We start from the raw sequence: 21,269 nt of genomic DNA, 5'->3' as shown, positions 1-21,269 counted from the left end.
CTGTTAGGGTGCGTTCGTTTATAACTGGGAGGTGCAAATTGCGACTTGCTAGGAATGATTAAATAAAACACCTCATGAACTCGCACTTCCTCGTCGCAAATTCGGATGTTTCTCAGCCCCCAGTTGCTCGAATGCACTAGATATAACTAGGTAACTGTGATATAATGGTATATAGATATAACTAGGTAACTGTGATATAATGGTATATAGATATAACTAGTTAACTGTGATATAATGGTATATAGATATAACTAGGTAACTGTGATATAATGGTATATAGATATAACTAGGTAACTGTGATATAATGGTATATAGATATAACTAGGGAACTGTGATATAATGGTATATAGATATAACTAGGTAACTGTGATAGAATGGTATATAGATATAACTAGGTAACTGTGATATAATGGTATATAGATATAACTAGGTAACTGTGATATAATGGTATATAGATATAACTAGGTAACTGTGATATAATGGTATATAGATATAACTAGGTAACTGATATAATGGTATATAGATATAACTAGGTAACTGTGATATAATGGTATATAGATATAACTAGGTAACTGTGATATAATGGTATATAGATATAACTAGGTAACTGTGATATAATGGTATATAGATATAACTAGGTAACTGTGATATAATGGTATATAGATATAACTAGGTAACTGTGATATAATGGTATATAGATATAACTAGGTAACTGATATAATGGTATATAGATATAACTAGGTAACTGTGATATAATGGTATATAGATATAACTAGGTAACTGTGATATAATGGTATATAGATATAACTAGGTAACTGTGATATAATGGTATATAGATATAACTAGGTAACTGTGATATAATGGTATATAGATATAACTAGGTAACTGATATAATGGTATATAGATATAACTAGGTAACTGTGATATAATGGTATATAGATATAACTAGGTAACTGGGATATAATGGTATATAGATATAACTAGGTAACTGTGATATAATGGTATATAGATATAACTAGGTAACTGTGATATAATGGTATATAGATATAACTAGGTAACTGTGATATAATGGTATATAGATATAACTAGGTAACTGTGATATAATGGTATATAGATATAACTAGGTAACTGGGATATAATGGTATATAGCTCGAATGCACTAGATATAACTAGGTAACTGTGATATAATGGTATATAGATATAACTAGGTAACTGTGATATAATGGTATATAGATATAACTAGGTAACTGTGATATAATGGTATATAGATATAACTAGGTAACTGGGATATAATGGTATATAGATATAACTAGGTAACTGGGATATAATGGTATATAGATATAACTAGGTAACTGGGATATAATGGTATATAGCTCGAATGCACTAGATATAACTAGGTAACTGTGATATAATGGAATATAGATATAACTAGGTAACTGTGTGATATAATGGTATATAGATATAACTAGGTAACTGTGATATAATGGTATATAGATATAACTAGGTAACTGATATAATGGTATATAGATATAACTAGGTAACTGTGATATAATGGTATATAGATATAACTAGGTAACTGTGATATAATGGTATATAGATATAACTAGGTAACTGTGATATAATGGTATATATCTGAATGCACACAGGTGGGAGGAAGGTATTTTGCCAGCTCCGACAACAAACGAACGCACCATTACTTCCGTTTCCCCTAGCAACAGAAAACCCCGACAAGACAACAGCAACATTGACCTGGCTGTTTACTTGCAGAATGGTAAAATACTCACCCTTTATTTAATCACATGTAGCTATCTGCACATAGGACTAGCATTACTGTTAGCTAGCTAGGTCGTTTATTGGAATACAGTTGAACACGATCAGTATGAGGAATACAGGACATTTTCTAGCCTTGCTGTCAGAGAAGGGTGGCTAGTGCTAACCATTACCGTAAGGTGGTTTTAACGGTCGTAACGCCCAAACGCAGTGACAAGACTGATTCCTGGGCTTGTGCTAGAGACATTTTAAACTGCAACGGAAAAGTAACCAACTCTCCTACAATAACATATCATAGAGAGTATACCTTCATATTATCAGCTTGTTGTGCATATTTAGTTATATAAAAACGACCACATCATCACTATGAATTACTGTACACAGGAGTGGGTGGGATGGGCGTTAACGCAGCCCCCCTCCAGGATTACAAATTGCAGCACTATCGTCAAAATTAGCAACCCAGTTTAAAACCGACACAACGCAGCTAGATTTGAAAACCGGAACTGTTCAGAGGACACTTTGAGCGACAAAGTAAGCTTAATTATTATCACCAAACGTTGTCTGGTTTTATACATTTACAGTTTTTGTTACGTTGTCGTCTCAGAGTGGGTATTAACTTCCACTAACGTTAGCCAAACTGTAGTGGTACCATAGCAGCTACCATAACCTATCAAGCTGTAAACTGAAACGGGATAGTTATAAATCTAGCTGTGCTACAGGCCATCTATCTGATCTTCGTTTTAAAGACCAATAGCTGTTTTGCTGTTTTGCCATCCTCTTCTATACTTTGCATTCTCTATCCTGTTCCAGGCTGAAGTTGAAGAGACATTGAAGAGGATCCAAACACACAAGGGTGTAATTGGGACAATAGTTGTCAACGCAGAGGGTAAGAATACAAACCAAACTAACCCTTGCACATACACATTAGACTGCATACTCACTGTATATACAATGACTGCACTACCTTTTGTATATTGTTCTTTTTCTTAGCTCATCCTTTTTCGCTCTTTGCACTGTCCTGTCTTTTTCCCTGCACCCTGCCCAATGTGGTCTCCATGTTATACCGATTATAACGATTCAGAAATATTGCAACTCACTAGGTATACATTCTTGACACAAGCAAAAATGATATTGAGGCTAGTGCTAATTTTGTGGAATGCTTCTTTAAATACCCTACTGTTTAGTACACACCATTAGCCTGCAGGCTGCAGAGTATTTGTTGTTTAAATGATGTTGTGTTTATCTTGGTCGTTAACAGGCATCCCTATCAGAACTACTTTAGATAATTCCACCACAGTACAGTATGCAGGGCTGCTGCACCAGCTCACCATGAAAGCTAGGAGCACCGTACGAGACATCGACCCTCAGAACGACCTCACCTTCCTACGCATCCGCTCGAAGAAACATGAGATTATGGTGGCCCCTGGTGAGTAGGGTTCAAATACATGGATTTATCATAGTTTCTACCATATCCATTTATGTATTAGATTGATCTTAGATGACATTAGAATGATTTTTGTTCAGTGAAAGTAATGGTTATAATGGTCTCTCTCCTTTCCAGATAAGGAGTATCTGTTGATAGTCATCCAGAACCCGAGTGAATAGCCTCCAGCCTGCGGCCCTCCCTATGAGCCTTGGACCGTCACACTCGGGTCTCTGTCTGGGGATACAATGTCGGTTCTGTGTAACAGTACCACAGATACTGCTGCGTTCGTGTTTATCTTCTTTTTCTACTAATTTCTACTTATGTTACCTTGTACAGCACACTCCCTCTCCCCCTCCTCTCTCCTTACTCTCCCCTTTCTCCTTCCTCTCCTCTCTCTTCGCCTCAATGTTTGTTGGCCTTAAGAATTCAATTTAGACATTCCAAGTTTACCCATACATATTTAAACAGTATTTAATGTGCCTGGAAATTGATCAGTTTATGAAATTAAAGGAACAGATACTGTATGTCATAACTGTTTGTTGAGTTGTAGGTGTTTTTGTCCCTTGATTATAAGTGTGACGACATTTCTTTCACCACAAAAATGAGTGCTGAGACTAAATATTTTATGGGGGAGAAATCAGGAAACATTATATTAATATCTATTATACCTTTGATGCTAATGCACATATAAAAGTGCTGTCTCTGACCTTAACTACAGTATTATAAGTGAGTCCTGCTTAGATATATTTGAGAAGTATGTAGTAAGTAGTTTTATGTAGCTCCACCGCATCTTCACAGTATCTTCTCTAAAGACCCTAAACCAAGAGCTCCAAACCCAGGCCAGAGGGGCTGAGTGACTGGCTTGAAGCTGAAACTGTATCAGCCTCGTGAGACCATCCTGATTTTGTGAGTTCACATTCTGTTTCACAAATCAGTCTGGATACTCTCCCTAGAGACTCGTTGATGCCTGATCAGAAAATGATCTTGCCAATCAGCGTTGGTTCTGAGGAATTTGAAATACAAACAGCTACACTGGGCGGGTTTATGACAGCGAGGAACAGTTGAAGACAGTTCTCCAATATGGTGATAGACAGATGGTTCATCCAATCACCTGCAATGCAAAAAATGAAGTTTAAGGAAATTAAAAAGCCTTTAACTAGCTGTAAACTCACAGAACACCGTAGCCCTCTCATTTTCCTTCTATTTTTGTACTATAGTGTTAATGTTGAGTCCTGTTAGTGTGAAGTCTTAGCCAAACATTCAAATCTTCCCTCTCCACTGAAGGTCCCACCGGAGTGTAACAAGTTGACATTCTGATATCAGGCTAGTGAAGTCACAGTATAGGTAGCCTGATGTAGCCAGCAGTCTCTCAGTGGACATTACATATTGATAATTCATCATTCTTATATTCACCCTCTTCTTCATCATCCTTCGTCAAATGTCATCAATTTCCCCCTGGGGGAGGAGCTTCTTCATTCCTGGCCCCATGTCTTCTAATGGCAGGGTCCTGATAGAGAACAACATGTCATTGGCTGTGCTCTTACCCCCTCTGCTGGACAAACATGGTGCCTGACATCACCAGAACCAGGAAGTCACTGCTCAGCACAGAAGATTCCAGGAAAACAAAACTGATACTGACACAGCCTGGTGCTGTTCACGTCAAAAATAGGCTACAGCCATGGACTACATGAACCGTTCTATCTGTCTAGCTGTACTGAAGGAGCCAGTGACTGTTCCCTGTAGACACAGCTTTCTACGGGGCTGCATCAAGGCCTGCTGGGGCTAGGATGGCCAGAAAGGTGCCTGCCCTGTGCAGACAGACCTGGCTCTGAACAGAAACACTATGCTGGCAGAGAGAAACAGAAGACGACAGGACTTCAAGCTGCTCACACTGTCATTCTGGGCCTGGAGATGTGGAGTGACATCTGCACTGGGAGGAATCTCAAAGCCCTCAAGACCTGTCTGGTGTGTCTGGCCTCTTACTGACTCACCTCAAACTTGAGAAGAACCTCCACCGCTCTCTTAATACATCCATCCCTCCACCCAGGAAGCCTACACCGGGTAGTGGACGCTACTGGACAACTCCAGGAGGAAATCTGCTCTCATCATGACAAACTGTTAGAGGTTTACTGCCGTACTGGTCAACAGTGTAACTACAACAAGTGCACATGTAAACATGTTGTCCCCCACCTATTATGCATGTTCCCTTGTGGTAACAAGTCCTCTGACTCTGGGCTCAAGTTCAATGTCTCCATCTAGTGGGCAAACAAGTCCATGCACCTACATGCTCTAAACTCTAAAGTCCTACTGAATGTTGAAATACAAACATATCTAGCGCTACTAAATAGCTCAAGCTCTGCTCTCTGCGGATATAGAAACTACATGGTTTCCCGAGTAAACTTGTACTAGACTATTCTGAGACAGGCTGTGTTCCGAATCGCATACTTCCATACTATATAGTATGCCAAAATATGGCAAAAATGTATGTAGCATGTCCCAATACATAGCATGCCACATGCAGTATGGTACAAATACCAGGATGTCCTTCTACATCTGGTTGTATTTTGCAGTATGCAAGCCAGCACACTTTTCTGGCTATTCTGACCCACAATCCTGTGCTCAGCGGAAATTGTCACATGTGTGAGTCGCGCCGGAGGCATTTTGATGAATCCCAGCTGTGGATGAATGTCGCTTCATGGACAGCAATGGATGTGGTAAAATTTCAAGGCGCAATGTTATGACAAGGTAGTATGTCCCAATTGAATTCATACTGCGTACAAACTATATACATTCTGGGGGCAGCTGTAGTATGTCCTGGTAGTAGCTAAAAAGTATAAGTACTGTAGTTTGTTACGCACAACTACTGTGAAGTTCACAAAGAATGGAGGTTAAATTAACCAGGCTGGACCTGGCCTGGTTAATTTAACAATGGCCATACTACTAAATAATATATAGCCTATTGTTGTGGAGAGGTGGTGTGGAGTAGCCTGATATCAGTCAGAATGTCAGCTCATTACACTCCATTGAAATCTTCCAAGAATCAGTCAACTTCGGTGGAGAGGGTGTATTTGAATGTCTGGACCAAGGTTATTATAGTTAACAAAAACTAACAAAAAAAACTCAAACTTGGTGTGAAAAAACATTGTAGTTAACTGAAATAAAAATAAAAACTAGACTTTACAAAAAAACTACAACTAACTAAAACTGTATTGTGTGTTTACAAAACTAACTAAAATAAACTAAAATTATTAAGAACATGTCCTTAGTTTTAGTCTTATTCATTTCATACATAAGCCTAGTATTTTGGGTGGATATGAAATCTATCCTCCATTTTTTTTTTGCTGTGTCCCCGCGCAGAAGTAACCTGACGTGCACCAGATGGCTTGTTTCACACGGAGTGAAACAACGTGAGCTCACAAGATCAGGATGGTCTCACCAGGCTAGCGCAGAAGAAAACAAACTAAAACTAATACTGAAACTAATAAAAACTAAACTAAAACTAAGCATTTTCAAAAAAATTAAAACGAAACTAAACTAGCAAACCTGCTTTAAAACTAATCAAAACTAAACTGAAATTGAAAACAAAAAGTTAAAACGATATAAAAATAAAAACTAATGAAAAAATCTAAACTATTATAACCTTGGTCTGGACCCAGGCTAGGGGTGGGGGGTCCTTCTGGATTTCTCAAAATATGCCAGGGGTCCAGAGCTCAAACCAGGCCAGGTCCAGCCTGGCTTATGTGCGTGGCTTGTTTCTGTTCTGGTAGGACGGAAGCTAGTCATACCACTGAAATATTATGTGGAATGTTCTGGATGTGTTTTATGTCTGTCTTGTTGTGTCCTCCACGTGTATGTAACTCTTGAACAGAGGTGCCATGGATACAAAACAAATTTCAGCTTGCTGACAATAAAGTACTATCGTATCGTATCATAAATAGCTGTGAATTGAAATGACATGAAATAATGTCTGATAAATTAATATCACAGGTGATGACAGTACCCTACTCAACACGATATTCAATGTTCAACTCAATACTCTCGCTGTAGCAGCTGTAAGCTTACTCGACTCAGTATGCAGTATAACAGTACTGAACCTGGTACTTGATATTCAGCTCAATGCTCAGTACACAATATTCAATATCCAGACAGTACAACAATAATAGCAATAGGCCTATTCAACTAAACGTACAGCAACACCACCGCCCATGACAAGAATGCCATCCAGAAGGTGGTGAAGGCAGCGTAGAAGATCATCGGAGTGGAGCTCCCAGCCATCGAGGATCTCTACAACCAATGCTGCCATAGGAAGGCCATCTCTATCACACACAAACCAGGCCAGGTCCAACCTGGCTTATGTGCATGGCTGGCTTGTTTCTGTTCAGGACTGGTCGGACGGAAGCTAGTCACGCCACTGAAATAGCTGTGAATTGAAATGACATGAAATAATGTCTGATAAATTAAGATAGGTCTTGTCGCCTGGACACATCAGTTCCAATGCTTCCAATTCTAATCCAGCACAATAAGAGCGGGATAGCCAGTTAGCTCATGAGCTCACAACAACTAGCAGCAGCTTCCATAACATTAATGGTAGCGGTCAGTGGCTAAAGCAGTTACACTGATGATTCCTGTAATGTTAGCTATTTTGCTGCAATTGGTTCACCTTCTGTTTATGGACAAAGGTAAGAGCTAAAAAGATTGGAGTGAAAGGATGAACATGTGGAGGTTTGGGGTATAGTCCCATAAAGTCATGCCCACCGGGGCCTTGAACCCCCGTCTCCCGGGTGGGAGTCCTATGCTTTCACCACTACTCTGCTTGGGTTGGTTTTGGTGTCCTTCTTCCAGTCCCTAGTGTGGGTTGGGGTTAGAATAAGGGTTGGGGTTGGGACAGGATCTGACCTATAAGGCAAGGGGTAAAGGTTGGAGTGAAAGGATGAACATGTGGAGGTTTGGGGTATAGTCCCATAAAGTCATCCCCACTGGGGCCTTGAACCCCCGTCTCCCGAGTGGGTGTCCAATGCTTTCACCGCTACTCTACTTGTGCAGTCGAGATCGGCAGGTTGATTTTGGTGTCCTTTATTTTGGTGTGCTGGGACTACCACCTCTTGTGGTGCGAACAGAGAAATGCAGGTCAACATTAACCGGAGGGAGGGAGGGAGGGAGGGAGGGAATGATAACCGGACAAACTCTATTCTAGGTGAGCTGGCTTACAGCCATGCACAAAAAAACAGTGCCTCTTGTGGTAGCAAGATAGAACTGCAGGTCAACAACACGACGGAGGAAGGGAGGAAGAGAGGGAGGGAGGGAGTGGCAACCGGACATTTGCTATCTTTGGTGCGCTGGATTACAGCCACGCACAAAAATACAAACTTTACATTCCTTATAAATTAAGACATTAAGAAACAATGGTGTGTTTTTCCTTTGACGGCTGCCATACTGAAAAAGGAAGTTACGGCCATGTAGCGGTTACTGCAAGTGTGATTTCAGTTGGGAGTCAAGCTGAGCTGTGCACTCCAGGCCATGCCGTCTGTCATCACAGCGTAGGCCTACCCTCACCCTAACTTTGACGACATCTACCGCAATGTGTGAAAACGCCTTTTCAACATTTAGAAACGTTTTCTCCAGGCATCAGCATAATATGTTACAAACACAAGTTCAACCTACTATCAGTCTGAGGGAGAATGACAGAGCTCTGTATAATTAGTATGCGTCAGTGCTGCACAAATACAGTAGCATATCGTATTATCAATAATAGTTAAAGGTGCTCTGTTCGATTTACTGCACTTTTTGAAAAAAAAAAAAAAATCCAATATATGCAATAAATAGGTCCAGGGGAGTCATAACTATCTGTACAGAAAATATAGCCAACGGTGTCGTGCCTGTGGAGCAAATGCAGAATTAATTTTTATTATGAGTGAAGCGGCCCGGCGCTGTGCCCCACCCCGTGAACGGCACCGTATATAAGAAAGGGGCAGCGTCATCTTGATGGACGTTTGAGACATGGCCGTTGGGAATAGGCCTACAGTATATAGCTAACGTTAGCTGAACATGGCTGAGAGAAGTTAAAGTTCGGGAGCAAAGACACCACGGTCTTCGGCTAAAAAAGAGTCAGATACAAGAAGATCACGGACACGAATCAATATTGGGCTGGCGTTTACTATCTGGAGAGAGGTTGGAGCTACTTTGGGCATCAAAAGCGACTCAAAGCTCGCCTTTCTTTTCCTCGATGAGTAAGTAGCTAAATTCAGGTTCATAAGCAACGTTAGCCAGCCCTAGTCCCCCTAAAATGTTAGCTACCATGTATTTCTGTATTATATATATATATATTCATATATATATTCATATATATCCATATATGGAGTGAAAACGCCCACTTGTTTATATATGATACACTGCACCACTGCCCCATCTAGTGGCCGAAAAAAGAAGAGAAATCGAACTGAGCACCTTTAATAATAATAATGCCCCCTCATGCAGTTCACATGTTTAGTAGGCCTATGTAAGAAGCCACAGTCAGTCAAGTTTCTATTGTATTCATGATTAACATTAATGATCTTATCATACGCCAGTTTCAAGCTTTTTTCTTCACACTTTTTTTTCACACCACAAAAAGTAAAACTTGTACACATTTTATGGCTTCTATGACACTTAATTTGCCAACTGCTTGAATCATTTGTGAATTATTATGTTTCAAGAACGAGTTAGCTCCGCTAACATGAGAGTTGTGAATGTGTGCGAATACGCATAGCCTATTGGGTTCATTTTAAAATAGTGTTAATTTTTTAAATATGATGAGCTTATATAATATTATTTAAACATATTTTTGATACTTTTAACAAAAATATCATTTAAAAAATATATTATAAACACTTTCCCAAGGACCCCCAGTAATTATGCCAGGGACCCCTGGTTGAGAAACACTGGTTTAGACTACTGTCGCATTAGCAGATGTCTGATTCATACATATCTGATTCATTTCCACATATGATTGAGGCCTGAAACGGATCTGAGAATATCCGATTCCATGTGCTTTTTTCCTGCTTACACGTGCATATATCTGATATGAGCCACATGTGAGCAAAAACACGGAATTGGGTCACTTCAACCAGGCAGTGTAAATGCGGCCTAAAATACCATGAATGTCTGTCCAGCCTGATCTCGCGCTCACATTCGATTTCACTCTGCAGATCAGTCTGTTTATCCAACCATTCTATTGGAATCCACTCGAACAGAAATGTGTTAGTGCCAATCACAACCGTTTACGGGGCGGGTTTAAAGATGACGGAACAGAGGAGCACCATAGAGGCATTTTGGGGGCATTTTCGCCGATTAGTTGTATGTCTATCCAATTGCGTCCAGAGGCATTTTGATCTACGCCCGTTGGTAACGCCCCTTGGGAATCGCAAAGCAACTGTGAGTTTCCAGACCCTTGCATTTTTGCGAATTGGGTCTGGCGAAGCCAGGCTACTGTGAATGTCCAATATGAAACCAACTTTACTGCGGTCTGTTGGTGTTGGTTGGGTGGCTGGACAGCTGCATTTTAAAGTCGCACTGAAATGAAAAAAGCATTCTGTCCCATTTTGGTTCACATAATTGGTCATAGTGTTCACCTATTCACTGATGTATGCCATAAAAATTACAAAATTCTACTTTTGTTGTAATCTTATATCAAAGTAGCCTATATAATTTCTTACTTCCTGGAAAACGGTAGGTCACGTGCAATGACGACAACAGGTAGGCTACCTTAGATTTTAGGCCAATAATCTCACGACATCCACCCGTCAATCAACGCTATCCTTCTATCGAATCTGTCTGAAGTTCTTAAAACCCGTCCACTTGTCAATGTTCCAATCAAATAGGCTCTGTGCACCAGCCCCACTACTTCCTGAAAGTCACTTGGCAGCTTTATTTCCTGTCCTATATGATTGGATTAAGTGATTAATCAGACACAGCGCACACCTGATTAATCACTTAATCCAATCATATTGGACAGGAAATAAAGAAGCCAAGTGACTTTCAGGAAGTAGTGAAGCTGGTGCACAGAGCCTATTCCTCTAAACGCATGTCCCACCCTCATAGCTTGTTTACTCAAACTCCAGAAGTTAGATGATCTCAAACGTCCTTGCGACTTTAAACTCATTCTAGGAAAAATATACCCTTGATTGCAATAGCTCAAACTTGTAACTAAATCACCTGTTTGATATGCTCTTTAATGGTGGTGATATGCGTTTTCGGGCATGTTAGTGTGTGTGAAAAGAGACTTGAACAGATATTTACATGTATGCAATTTCGCGTGTAATCGCGGATCGTTTTCCCCCATTCGAAAACGCAGCCATGAAAACGCAGCCATGAAAACGCAGCCATGAAAACGCAGTAGGGTAATCAGGCCCAGGCGGTTGGTTGACGTGTTGATGACGACATGTGCAGTGTGGATCAGACTGTAGTCCATTTCCTACTTCCTCACTCTGCTTCGCTTCAATCATCACCCTCCTCATCCCTTCTCTCGATAAAAACTGAAGGCACAATGTCACATCAAACGGGCATACAAGGTAGTTAATGTTTTATCGTCGTTTTCTTGGCATGTTTCAGCTGTCTTGTTATGATTCTCTTTTTGTTCGGTGTTCAGCTCATTGCACCAGACCCAGAGCTAGCTAGCGTTAGCCTGCTGGGTAGCTAGCCTAGCTAAAGCTAGCTTCCACTGCTGCAGAAGTCTAGCTAGCTTAGCTAGCAAGCCACATTGCTTTTGACAGTATGACGACTATGCTGGATAGGTGCTATTGGTTTGCTTGTGAGTCGATGTTTCTGTCTGGGGTTCACACATACGTAGCTATGCCATAGCCTGGGGGCTTTTTCTCTATTTTTAGTGCAAGCAAAATGTATATTCGGCATGAATGAGTGGGCAACGCCTTCATTAAACATGCTGCTGGCTCAGTAAAACCAAATGTTCTACATGAACCATACCTATTACTAGACTCATACCTATTACTAGACTCATACCTATTACTAGACTCATACCTGTTACTAGACTCATACCTATTACTAGACTCAGGGATAATGAGCCATACCTACTAGACTCAGGGATAATGAGCCATACCTATTACTAGACTCAGGGATAATGAGCCATACCTACTAGACTCAGGGATAATGAGCCATACCTGTTACTAGACTCAGGGATAATGAGCCATACCTATTACTAGACTCAGGGATAATGAGCCATACCTATTACTAGACTCAGGGATAATGAGCCATACCTACTAGACTCAGGGATAATGAGCCATACCTATTACTAGACTCAGGGATAATGAGCCATACCTATTACTAGACTCAGGGATAATGAGCCATACCTATTACTAGACTCAGGGATAATGAGCCATACCTGTTACTAGACTCAGGGATAATGAGCCATACCTACTAGACTCAGGGATAATGAGCCATACCTATTACTAGACTCAGGGATAATGAGCCATACCTGTTACTAGACTCAGGGATAATGAGCCATACCTGTTACTAGACTCAGGGATAATGAGCCATACCTATTACTAGACTCAGGGATAATGAGCCATACCTATTACTAGACTCATACCTATTACTAGACTCAGGGATAATGAACCATACCTATTACTAGACTCAGGGATAAGCTACCTACCTCAAGGTTACCGTGCTATGACACACTGTGAAATGACCTCAACCGATATTTTGTTATCAAAGTAAAGGACATTGTTAATGCCTTTTGAAACACTTAGGCTAGTTATAGTAGGCAAGCAATAGCTCATGTAAGGTGGTCATTTTTTGACAGCTTGTGTGCTGCGTGAGGAGATTGCTTCTTAAGACTGTTGAATAAGACTTTAGCTATGGCCATATGGTGACCTTGACAATGTTACAGTAAATAGTGTGCTACTTTACCCAACTTTTGGAGATGTTACTGTATAGTTATCCCCTTTGGGAAGTTGAGCTCCTTATGTTGGTCTACGCTTATGGGATTCATTGCTGACTCGAAAGATAGGCCTTCTGTTTAGTGCCAGAGTCGAGCTGTGTAGGCTTGAGTACTTGGCCAGTCTTCAGTCACTGTACTAGCCTGTAGACCACCATTACATTAGATTAAAGACAGCTGTGAGTGACAGAGGTTTTTTGTAGGCCATCTGAAGGAGAACATAATTGCATGGCTGTTGATGTTAAACATCTGATGACTTTAAACGAAGTCCCCACTACATACAAAACATGAAGCTGTATTTTGAATTATGAAGCTTAACTGTGAAGCACTCTTTAGGACATAAGGAGAGTTTCTCAGAGAGAGGTTTGCTTGCAACTAGCCTAATCCTAGACTAGAATATTAGGCTACTCTCAATAGAAAATTGTTGATGTTTTATTTGAAAATTTTTTGTGTCTAAGATTAGGTTAATCTGTGTCTGGGAAACATTACATTACAGTCATTCGAAACCAGTATGTTATGTGCTGCTGATATTTCTACATACTAACCCATTCAAATCTGTTCTCTAGCTGGTGAGGAGGTGAAGGACATCTTTGCTGAAGCGAGGAAGGGAGATCAATATCGAGTCTTGAAGATTGTCATTGAGGATGGTAGCTTTGATTTTATTTCCTTATTCAATAGGTTACTAATGTATTAAGTGTTTGTGCGGTATATAGCCAAGGACCTCAGATTTATTATAAAACCATATCTAGCTATATATTGCATTGTTTCTTTTTATCTTGTTTACCTCTCTACATTATTTAGTGTGTGTGCCCAATCTAGGAACTTACGAAAAAGCATTGCACTGCTCGTACTTGTATGTTGTAACATGTGACAAATAAACCTGACTTTGACAAGCATTTAAATTGAGCCTTAGAATCCTGGAATACCTTTTGAATAAAGATCCATATTTTGTGTTTCAGAGGAGTTAGTGCTGGGAGATACAAGGCAAGCATCAAAGTCATGGGACCAGGAGTATGACTCCATAGTCATACCTCTGCTGGAGGATGACCTGCCGTGCTATATCCTCTACCGACTGGACTCCTCCAACTCCCAGGGCTATGAGTGGATCTTCCTGGCCTGGTCACCTGACCAGTCTCCTGTAAGGAACCTCCCCAACTTCCCTAAGCAAATGTGGTGGCACAGTTGTGTCAACTCATTTGAGCTACAGTAGGTCTAGTTCTGCTTGCTCAAAACACAGCCTCTTGCTAGATTCGAGCTGCTTGTTGTCATTAGCGGTGCAACAACAAGCTTTGCTTTTGACCATTTTGCTTTTCTCAAGACTGTGTAGGCATGGCAGATCACGTTTTCATTGACATCTTCCTGATGATGGTAGCATTACACTCATGTCAGTTAGCTGGTAACGTCAGCTACAATTCACTGTGCCTAATGTTGTGACTATGTAGATTTCTTAAGAAACAGCCTAGATGAGGTTAACAAGCAACATATAACGTACAGCTAAACTTTATCTGTGCTTTACATGATCGATCTCCAGGTTCATGGCATGATGAAGAGGCTGATGTCGAGGGGTTACAGCTCCAGCTGCAAGACGTAGCCGTTTTGCAAAACCCATAGCTAGCGAGAGCAGAGAGGTTTTGTTACAGTTGCACCTGTTGGGCTGGGACAACTGACGTGGAAAGTACGAGCATAACCACACCTGATTCAACCCCGCTATCAGGAATGTTACAAAAACTGAAATGACAATGGCCGGGTTTCCCGATAAAGAACCTTCTTAAGGAACCCTTCTTAAGCAACCCTTTGTATGGGAGTTAAGAAGTACTTTGGAGTTAAGTACTTCTTAACTCGTTCGGGAAACCCGGCCAATATTTGGATTTAAACTAATTTCTTAATACTTTTAGATGCTTACTATTATGTACATAATACCCTACATTGCATATTTAGAAGGCTACAGTATTGTGGATTTGGGTTTCCAGGGGCTTTAAATTCACTGAAAGAGTGAATGGAATGTGTTTGATGAGCTAGTGCCTATAAAGATGGGTGCAAGAATGAGAATATTGTCAGGCTTACATTGTCCAAACTACATTGTCTAAACTCTGAAGAACATGTGGCAGAGAGAGTGTAGCTTTAAGGCTATTCTACCAGACAGGGCAGGGATCCACATTCTTCTTAGAATGCAATGCAGAATTCCACAAGTTCAGGCTTGTCTGGAACTGCAGCGCTTTCAAAACAGTTGCACATGTTCTAGCACTTGAATATCCAGTATAATGTATGATGTTTCATTGGTGCTTAACCAGGTTGATATGGTTTTAACTAATATATTCTCTGCATTTCTATGATTATAGTAGATATAATGACGCAAAGACCAGATGTGATTTATACACCTACTAACTTATTTTTCAAACAGGTCCGGCATAAAATGTTATACGCTGCTACCAGAGCTACACTGAAGAAAGAGTTTGGTGGTGGGCACATCAAGGATGAGATCTTTGGCACATCAAAGGTTGGTTGTATGACAGAATGTGTGTTGAAATGTTCTCACATGTCTTAAGAAATGAAGGACTTACTCTGTTTTGCCATCTGCTGCTCAATTAGTTTAATTCCTGAGATTTCTTTTGAATGATATCAGCTGTGATGCTGGTCTATCTGACCCTCTTTCCCTCCTCTCTCCAAGGACGAGGTGACTCTGAGTGGATACAGGAAGCACCTGACCATCCAGGCCGCTCCTCTGCCCCTCACAGCTGCAGAAGAGGTGCTGAGGCAGATTAAACTCAATGAGGTACAGTACACACACACACACACACACACACACACACACACACACACACACACACACACACACACACACACACACACACACACACACACACACACACACACACACACACAAGGCAAGGCAAGGCAAGGCAAGTTTATTTATATAGCACATTTCAGCCACAGGGCAATTCAAGGTGCTTTACATGAGACATTAAAAGCATTAAAACAAAAAGCAAGACATTATAGACATTTCAAACAAAAGGCAGGACAAATTAAAAGCATTAAAACAAAAAGCAAGTCATTATAGACATTTAAACAAAAAGCAGGACAAATAGAATACAGGAATAAAAGTTACAGTGCAGTATACTGATAAACATAGCTCCTCTTAGAAAGCAGTGGCAAAAAGAAAAGTCTTCAGGCTTGTTTTAAAAGAACCAAGAGTTGCAGCAGACCTGCAGTTTTCTGGAAGTTTGTTCCAGATATGTGGAGCATAAAAACTGAATGCTGCTTCTCCATGTTTTGTTTTAACTCTGGGGACAGAAAGCAGACCTGTGCCAGACGACCTGAGGGGTCTGGATGGTTCATAGCATATGAGCAGATCAGAAATATATTTTGGCCCTAGACCATTCAGTGCTTTATAAACCAACAGCAGTATTTTAAAGTCAATTCTTTGACAGACAGGAAGCCAGTGTAAAGACCTTAGTACTGGTGTGATATGCTCCACTTTCTTAGTGTTAGTGACTCGAGCAGCAGCGTTCTGAATCAGCTGCAGCTGTCTGATCGATTTTTTAGAGAGACCTGTATACACACCGTTACAGTAGTCGAGTCTACTGAAGATAAACGCATGGACAAGTTTTTCCAAATCCTTCTGGGACATAAATCCTTTGATCCTTGATATATTCTTCAGGTGATAGTAGGCTGACTTTCTAATTGACACACACACTCACATTGACACACACACACACACACACACACACACACACACGCACATTGTTAGTACTGTACCATCTACTTCCTGTGCTCTGCTCTTAAATCAGTTTCCTTTTGATCCTTATCCTGCATGTTCTTAGCAAATTTGTTTACAATGGATTTCTGGGCATGTGTCTTTCGGGTATTTTAAGGACAATTATGTGTTTATAATGTTGTAGAGCAGGTGTGGATTTAGACCTCAATTCTGTTTTTAAAAGTAGAGACATAAAGGCGAAGGAGCGTGTGAGTCATGTGCGGTGTCCTTCGGGAGTGGAGTGAGGAGGTTGAAGTGGTCTATTTCAGCACCAGAGCGATATGTCCTCCTCTCATACATCACAAGGTTAACAGCAACATGACTGGGTGCAAGTGCTTGCCTGTCATCAACGGAAAGTGTAAAGATGCTGATTTGCTTGAATGGCAGGATGTTAGCTGGGGTGAATCTACAGTATTAGGCCTACTGTATATGGGTAAGACTCGTGGCATAATAAATGTGGGCTGTTTTCCCCATAAAGCTACAGTGATGCCCTGTAAGCAAAGGGACAGTGTTCTTAGGGGCTTTTACTGGTCGTGCACTAAAAGTTGTCTGTCAGCCTATATGTCAATGCAATTTTATTTATATAGCACCGTTCATACTTAGTGCTTTCCATAAAAGAGATGGATAAAAATGTCATAAACACAGCGAGAACAGATTTTTTTTTACAAAATATTGAAGGCCCCTTGAAACGAAATTGATGATGATGTCGGAGCATTCAGTGCTTTGCATTGATTCTGCATGAGTGCACTCAGACAAGGTGACACCACCGGTCTGGGCTTGACTCCAGGGATAAGATTTAGGAAGTCTGAGAAGTAATATTGTAGCTACTGCTAAACTCTGGCTTCTGTCAAGACTTTTTTTGTGCTTGTATTTGTATTTTTTACTCTATAAACCACACAAAGGAGAAGGAACGTTGTCCTCTCTCTCTTAAAAACAAAGCCTCAAGCCAAAGTGACTTGTTCATGAGGGAACAACAACTTTGTCCAGAGCCCAGTCTGTCACATAAACAGGATCTGAGCAGCAGGTTGCACACCATAAAAGGAAATCATTTGAGAGGCAGTCATGCCCCAAAATACAGCCAGTCAAAAGCAGAAGGGAAAATGGGGAGTTTGTCCTCCCAGTTGACCAACTGTTGTAGGAAGATAATACCACATTAAGCTGTGTGTAGGAGCAAGAAAGGCTTTGAAATACTGTATCATTCATCCATGCAGCCTGGAGAGACCGCTGCTTCTTCCTAAGTAGATGGATTTCAACCAAAAAAACAACAACACAATCCTTTCATGACATGATGTGGGGACATCAGAGGCTCAATCAGACATTGCCTGCTGGTTTATTATGTGGGATTGAGGCTCCAAAAATAGGTGCACACATCCTCATCAGGCCCAATAGAGGAACCCCGCTCTCTTCCCCAGTGCCCCAGAGCTGGGTGTCGTCACTCAGGAATAATTGATCTGCTGTAATGTGAATATAACCAGTAGGATTTCACTGGGGTGAATCCCATTTCAGGAGGTGAATTGAAATGCTAATCTGAAGTGAATTGCGTTTAAATTTAAATTTTTGAATGGGCATTTGTACTTGAACGTCACTTGAAGTGACTAAATTGGAAATTGACTGAATTGTACATTGGGCGTACCTAAAATGTGTTGAATGATTTTGTCATTTTCAGTGCTTACAGTATGTTGCTATGTGTGTGTGTGTGTGTGTGTTCAGGTGCAGACAGACATAGGCGTGGACACCAAGCAGCAGACCCTTCAGGGAGTAGCCTTCCCTATGCATGGAGACGCTGTCCAGGCACTGGAACGCTTCAGGGACAAGGAAATCAACTACGTACAACTTGTGAGCTGGAAGCGTTTGTCCTTCTCTCCTTCTTTTCTCCTTTATTTAGTGAGGTGAATCAGCTGGGCTCCGGCTCGTTCCTCTTTTTCACCAGCCTCTGTTCTGAGTGAAAAAGGGATTTTTGCTCAGGAGTTGCTCAGGGGACAAAACAATGTGTTTAGTCTTTTTGACCAGTGTCACATTTTGTCATTTCTCCTCATTGAAATTCAAGAGATTGTGTCACAGGATCAGATTTTGGTGACAAAGGGGTAATTGTGACTGAGTTGATTGCCTCATCTCAACAGCCTCATGATTATCCATCAAAAGCCCTATTCAATGAAATATGCAAAGATGAAATGACATTTGATTGAGGTATAACACTGTGTGCAACTATTGTGCCTGGTTGTTCATACAGTATTGTTTATTTTGTGAACAGGAATTAGATTTTGAAAAGGAGCTCATTAGGTTGACGAGCACTGACCCTACAGAGGTGAAAGACCTTCCCAAGAGGATTCCTAAAGACGCTGCGCGCTACCACTTCTTCCTCTACAAGCATTCCCACGAGGGGGACTACCTGGAGTCCACAGGTGGAGCTCTACATTCCTGCTGAAAAGCACTCGGCAAAATCATATATTCCAGAGAAGATCCTATAATAGTTTGAGATGATTCATCTGATTGTCCTCTCGTCTGTTCAGTGTTCATCTATTCCATGCCTGGGTACAAGTGCAGTATCAAAGAGAGGATGCTTTACTCCAGCTGCAAAAATCCTCTGGTCGACATGGCGGAAAACAATCTTCAGATTGAAATAGAGAAGAAGGTAAGAGACAAAATGTTGCTTTACATGTGATATGTTCATAATAATGAAATTACATCCATGAGAACAAAGAGGAGATTGAGAGTTAAGGTTGCCTATTGCCTGTTGCCCCTCTGTTGCTATCAGGGCAACTTCAGTTGCTGACAATATTGCCCCAAAGGTTGCCAGTATACAGTGTCATGGCCTTATTAGTTGCATAGAATGTGCGAAATGTAATGATCCAATTCATTCATAGATTGTAGGGAGAAATACACCGAACTAAGCTTGCTAAATCTGCTCAAAGACTCCTCCTGGCAGTGTATGCATCAATGAAATGAAATACCGCAGGGGGGCTCAGCGCGTGAAACACCTGAGGCAGGTTAAACGTAAAGGGGAGCCCTCTAGGTGCCCGTCACTGTCTTCCTCAGGGTGTTATAAAGGTTTAATAAGTAGCTTTAGGCTATAGGCTAATCACTGCCTGTGTTTGTGCGTGTGTGTTCCTGTGGATTCTCAGCTGGAGATTGAAAATGGGGATGAGCTGACTGGTGACTTCCTGTACGATGAGGTCCATCCCAAGCAGCACGCGCACAAACAGGCCTTTGCCAAGCCCAAGGGCCCAGCAGGGAAGAGGGGTGGACGCCGGATCACCAGACAGCCTGGAGATGGAGAGGAAGACAACTAAACAGACCTCAACCCCCCCAGCCCCCCCACACACACCCACACACTTCACAATGGAACATTCCAAGTGATGGAGGGAAATCGTATTTGACACAACCTTCAGAAATCTCCTTCAGAGCTCACAAAAAGCCCACCCAGACTGAACTATGCACACCAATAACAACTGAGCAAAGACACACACACACACACACACACACACGCTTGAGAACTTCCATTTGAATGCCTTGCCAAATGGAAGGTGTATGGGTATATATATGTAACTTCATTGACAAAGTATTTTACAAAGTAGTTGAGAGGGTAGAATAAGTTTGAGAGAGGTTTTACACTGTAGGTGCAGAGACAAAAAAAAACGTGTATGTTAGTGCAAATAATGTGAATTTGTGCCAATGTGACAAACCCCTCCATGAGTTCACATGCTTGCAATCTTTCCCTGCATTCCTTAGGTCAATGTTTATTTAAGTGTTACATGTCCCAAGAGTTGAGACAAATTGTCTCCCGATCGCTACCTGCACAGCTTTGAAGAGGTCCAAAAAGATGTAATATTCCTCGTGTCATTCTTCATTTTAATACAGTGGGTTTTTTATATTGGAAAAAGTGACTTCTTTTTTGATATAACTGTGGTTTACATAAAACACCTCTGCTGAGAAACAGCTTATTTTTCTATGCAAGTGCTGTATATGTACATACTGTAGGTATGTGTGATGCTCCAGTGATTAAAGGTCTTGTCCTTACTGATCTCGTCTACGCTGTCAATGAGGGTCACATGACTTTGAGAGAACAGGGACTTCCAGCGGTGCACCGCATTGATAGGAAGTAATTAGAGGAAGTAATGTACTGATCCATCCGGCTTCTATGATGTAGAAGTCCCAGAGGACAGAGGATTCCTGGGTTGAGTCTTTTGTCGCAGAAGTCACTTGCCTACTGACGAATTTTAGACAAACCACTTGTTAAACACTCACCTCATTGATAAGGGAATACCCTTCGCATTCATCACGCTGTCATGGTTATAACAGTGAAACTCTTTTTTTCAGTTTCTTAATTAAAATTGTTGCTTTTTAAAAAGGAAAATAAAATATTTAAATCACACCTGTTTGATGGTATTCTT

The 21,269-nt window shown here is 40.9% G+C and overlaps 2 protein-coding genes across 2 annotated transcripts; both read left to right on the top strand.

Annotated features, from left to right (window-relative positions):
- Positions 1 to 1,708: 1,708 nt before the first annotated feature.
- On the top strand, positions 1,709 to 3,671 carry LOC311320808 (dynein light chain roadblock-type 2). The gene is made up of 4 exons (XM_084452646.1): positions 1,709 to 1,771; positions 2,581 to 2,656; positions 3,029 to 3,196; positions 3,332 to 3,671. The coding sequence occupies exons 1-4, from the start codon at positions 1,769 to 1,771 to the stop codon at positions 3,373 to 3,375; spliced, it is 291 nt and encodes a 96-aa protein (XP_084308772.1). The 5' UTR covers positions 1,709 to 1,768; the 3' UTR covers positions 3,376 to 3,671.
- Positions 3,672 to 11,667: 7,996 nt separating this feature from the next.
- Positions 11,668 to 21,141, top strand: twf1a (twinfilin actin-binding protein 1a). Its single transcript, XM_084452669.1, has 9 exons — positions 11,668 to 11,742; positions 13,691 to 13,771; positions 14,084 to 14,262; positions 15,526 to 15,621; positions 15,793 to 15,897; positions 18,589 to 18,714; positions 19,130 to 19,280; positions 19,389 to 19,510; positions 20,001 to 21,141. The coding sequence occupies exons 1-9, from the start codon at positions 11,718 to 11,720 to the stop codon at positions 20,166 to 20,168; spliced, it is 1,053 nt and encodes a 350-aa protein (XP_084308795.1). The 5' UTR covers positions 11,668 to 11,717; the 3' UTR covers positions 20,169 to 21,141.
- The last annotated feature ends 128 nt before the right edge of the window (positions 21,142 to 21,269 follow it).

The sequence above is a fragment of the Borostomias antarcticus genome (genome assembly GCF_949987555.1).
Source record: "Borostomias antarcticus genome assembly, chromosome: 18".
In the NCBI taxonomy this organism is placed as follows: Eukaryota; Metazoa; Chordata; class Actinopteri; order Stomiiformes; family Stomiidae; genus Borostomias; species Borostomias antarcticus.
Note: the sequence above shows the minus strand (reverse complement) of the source record. Positions and strands in the feature narration are given on the sequence as shown.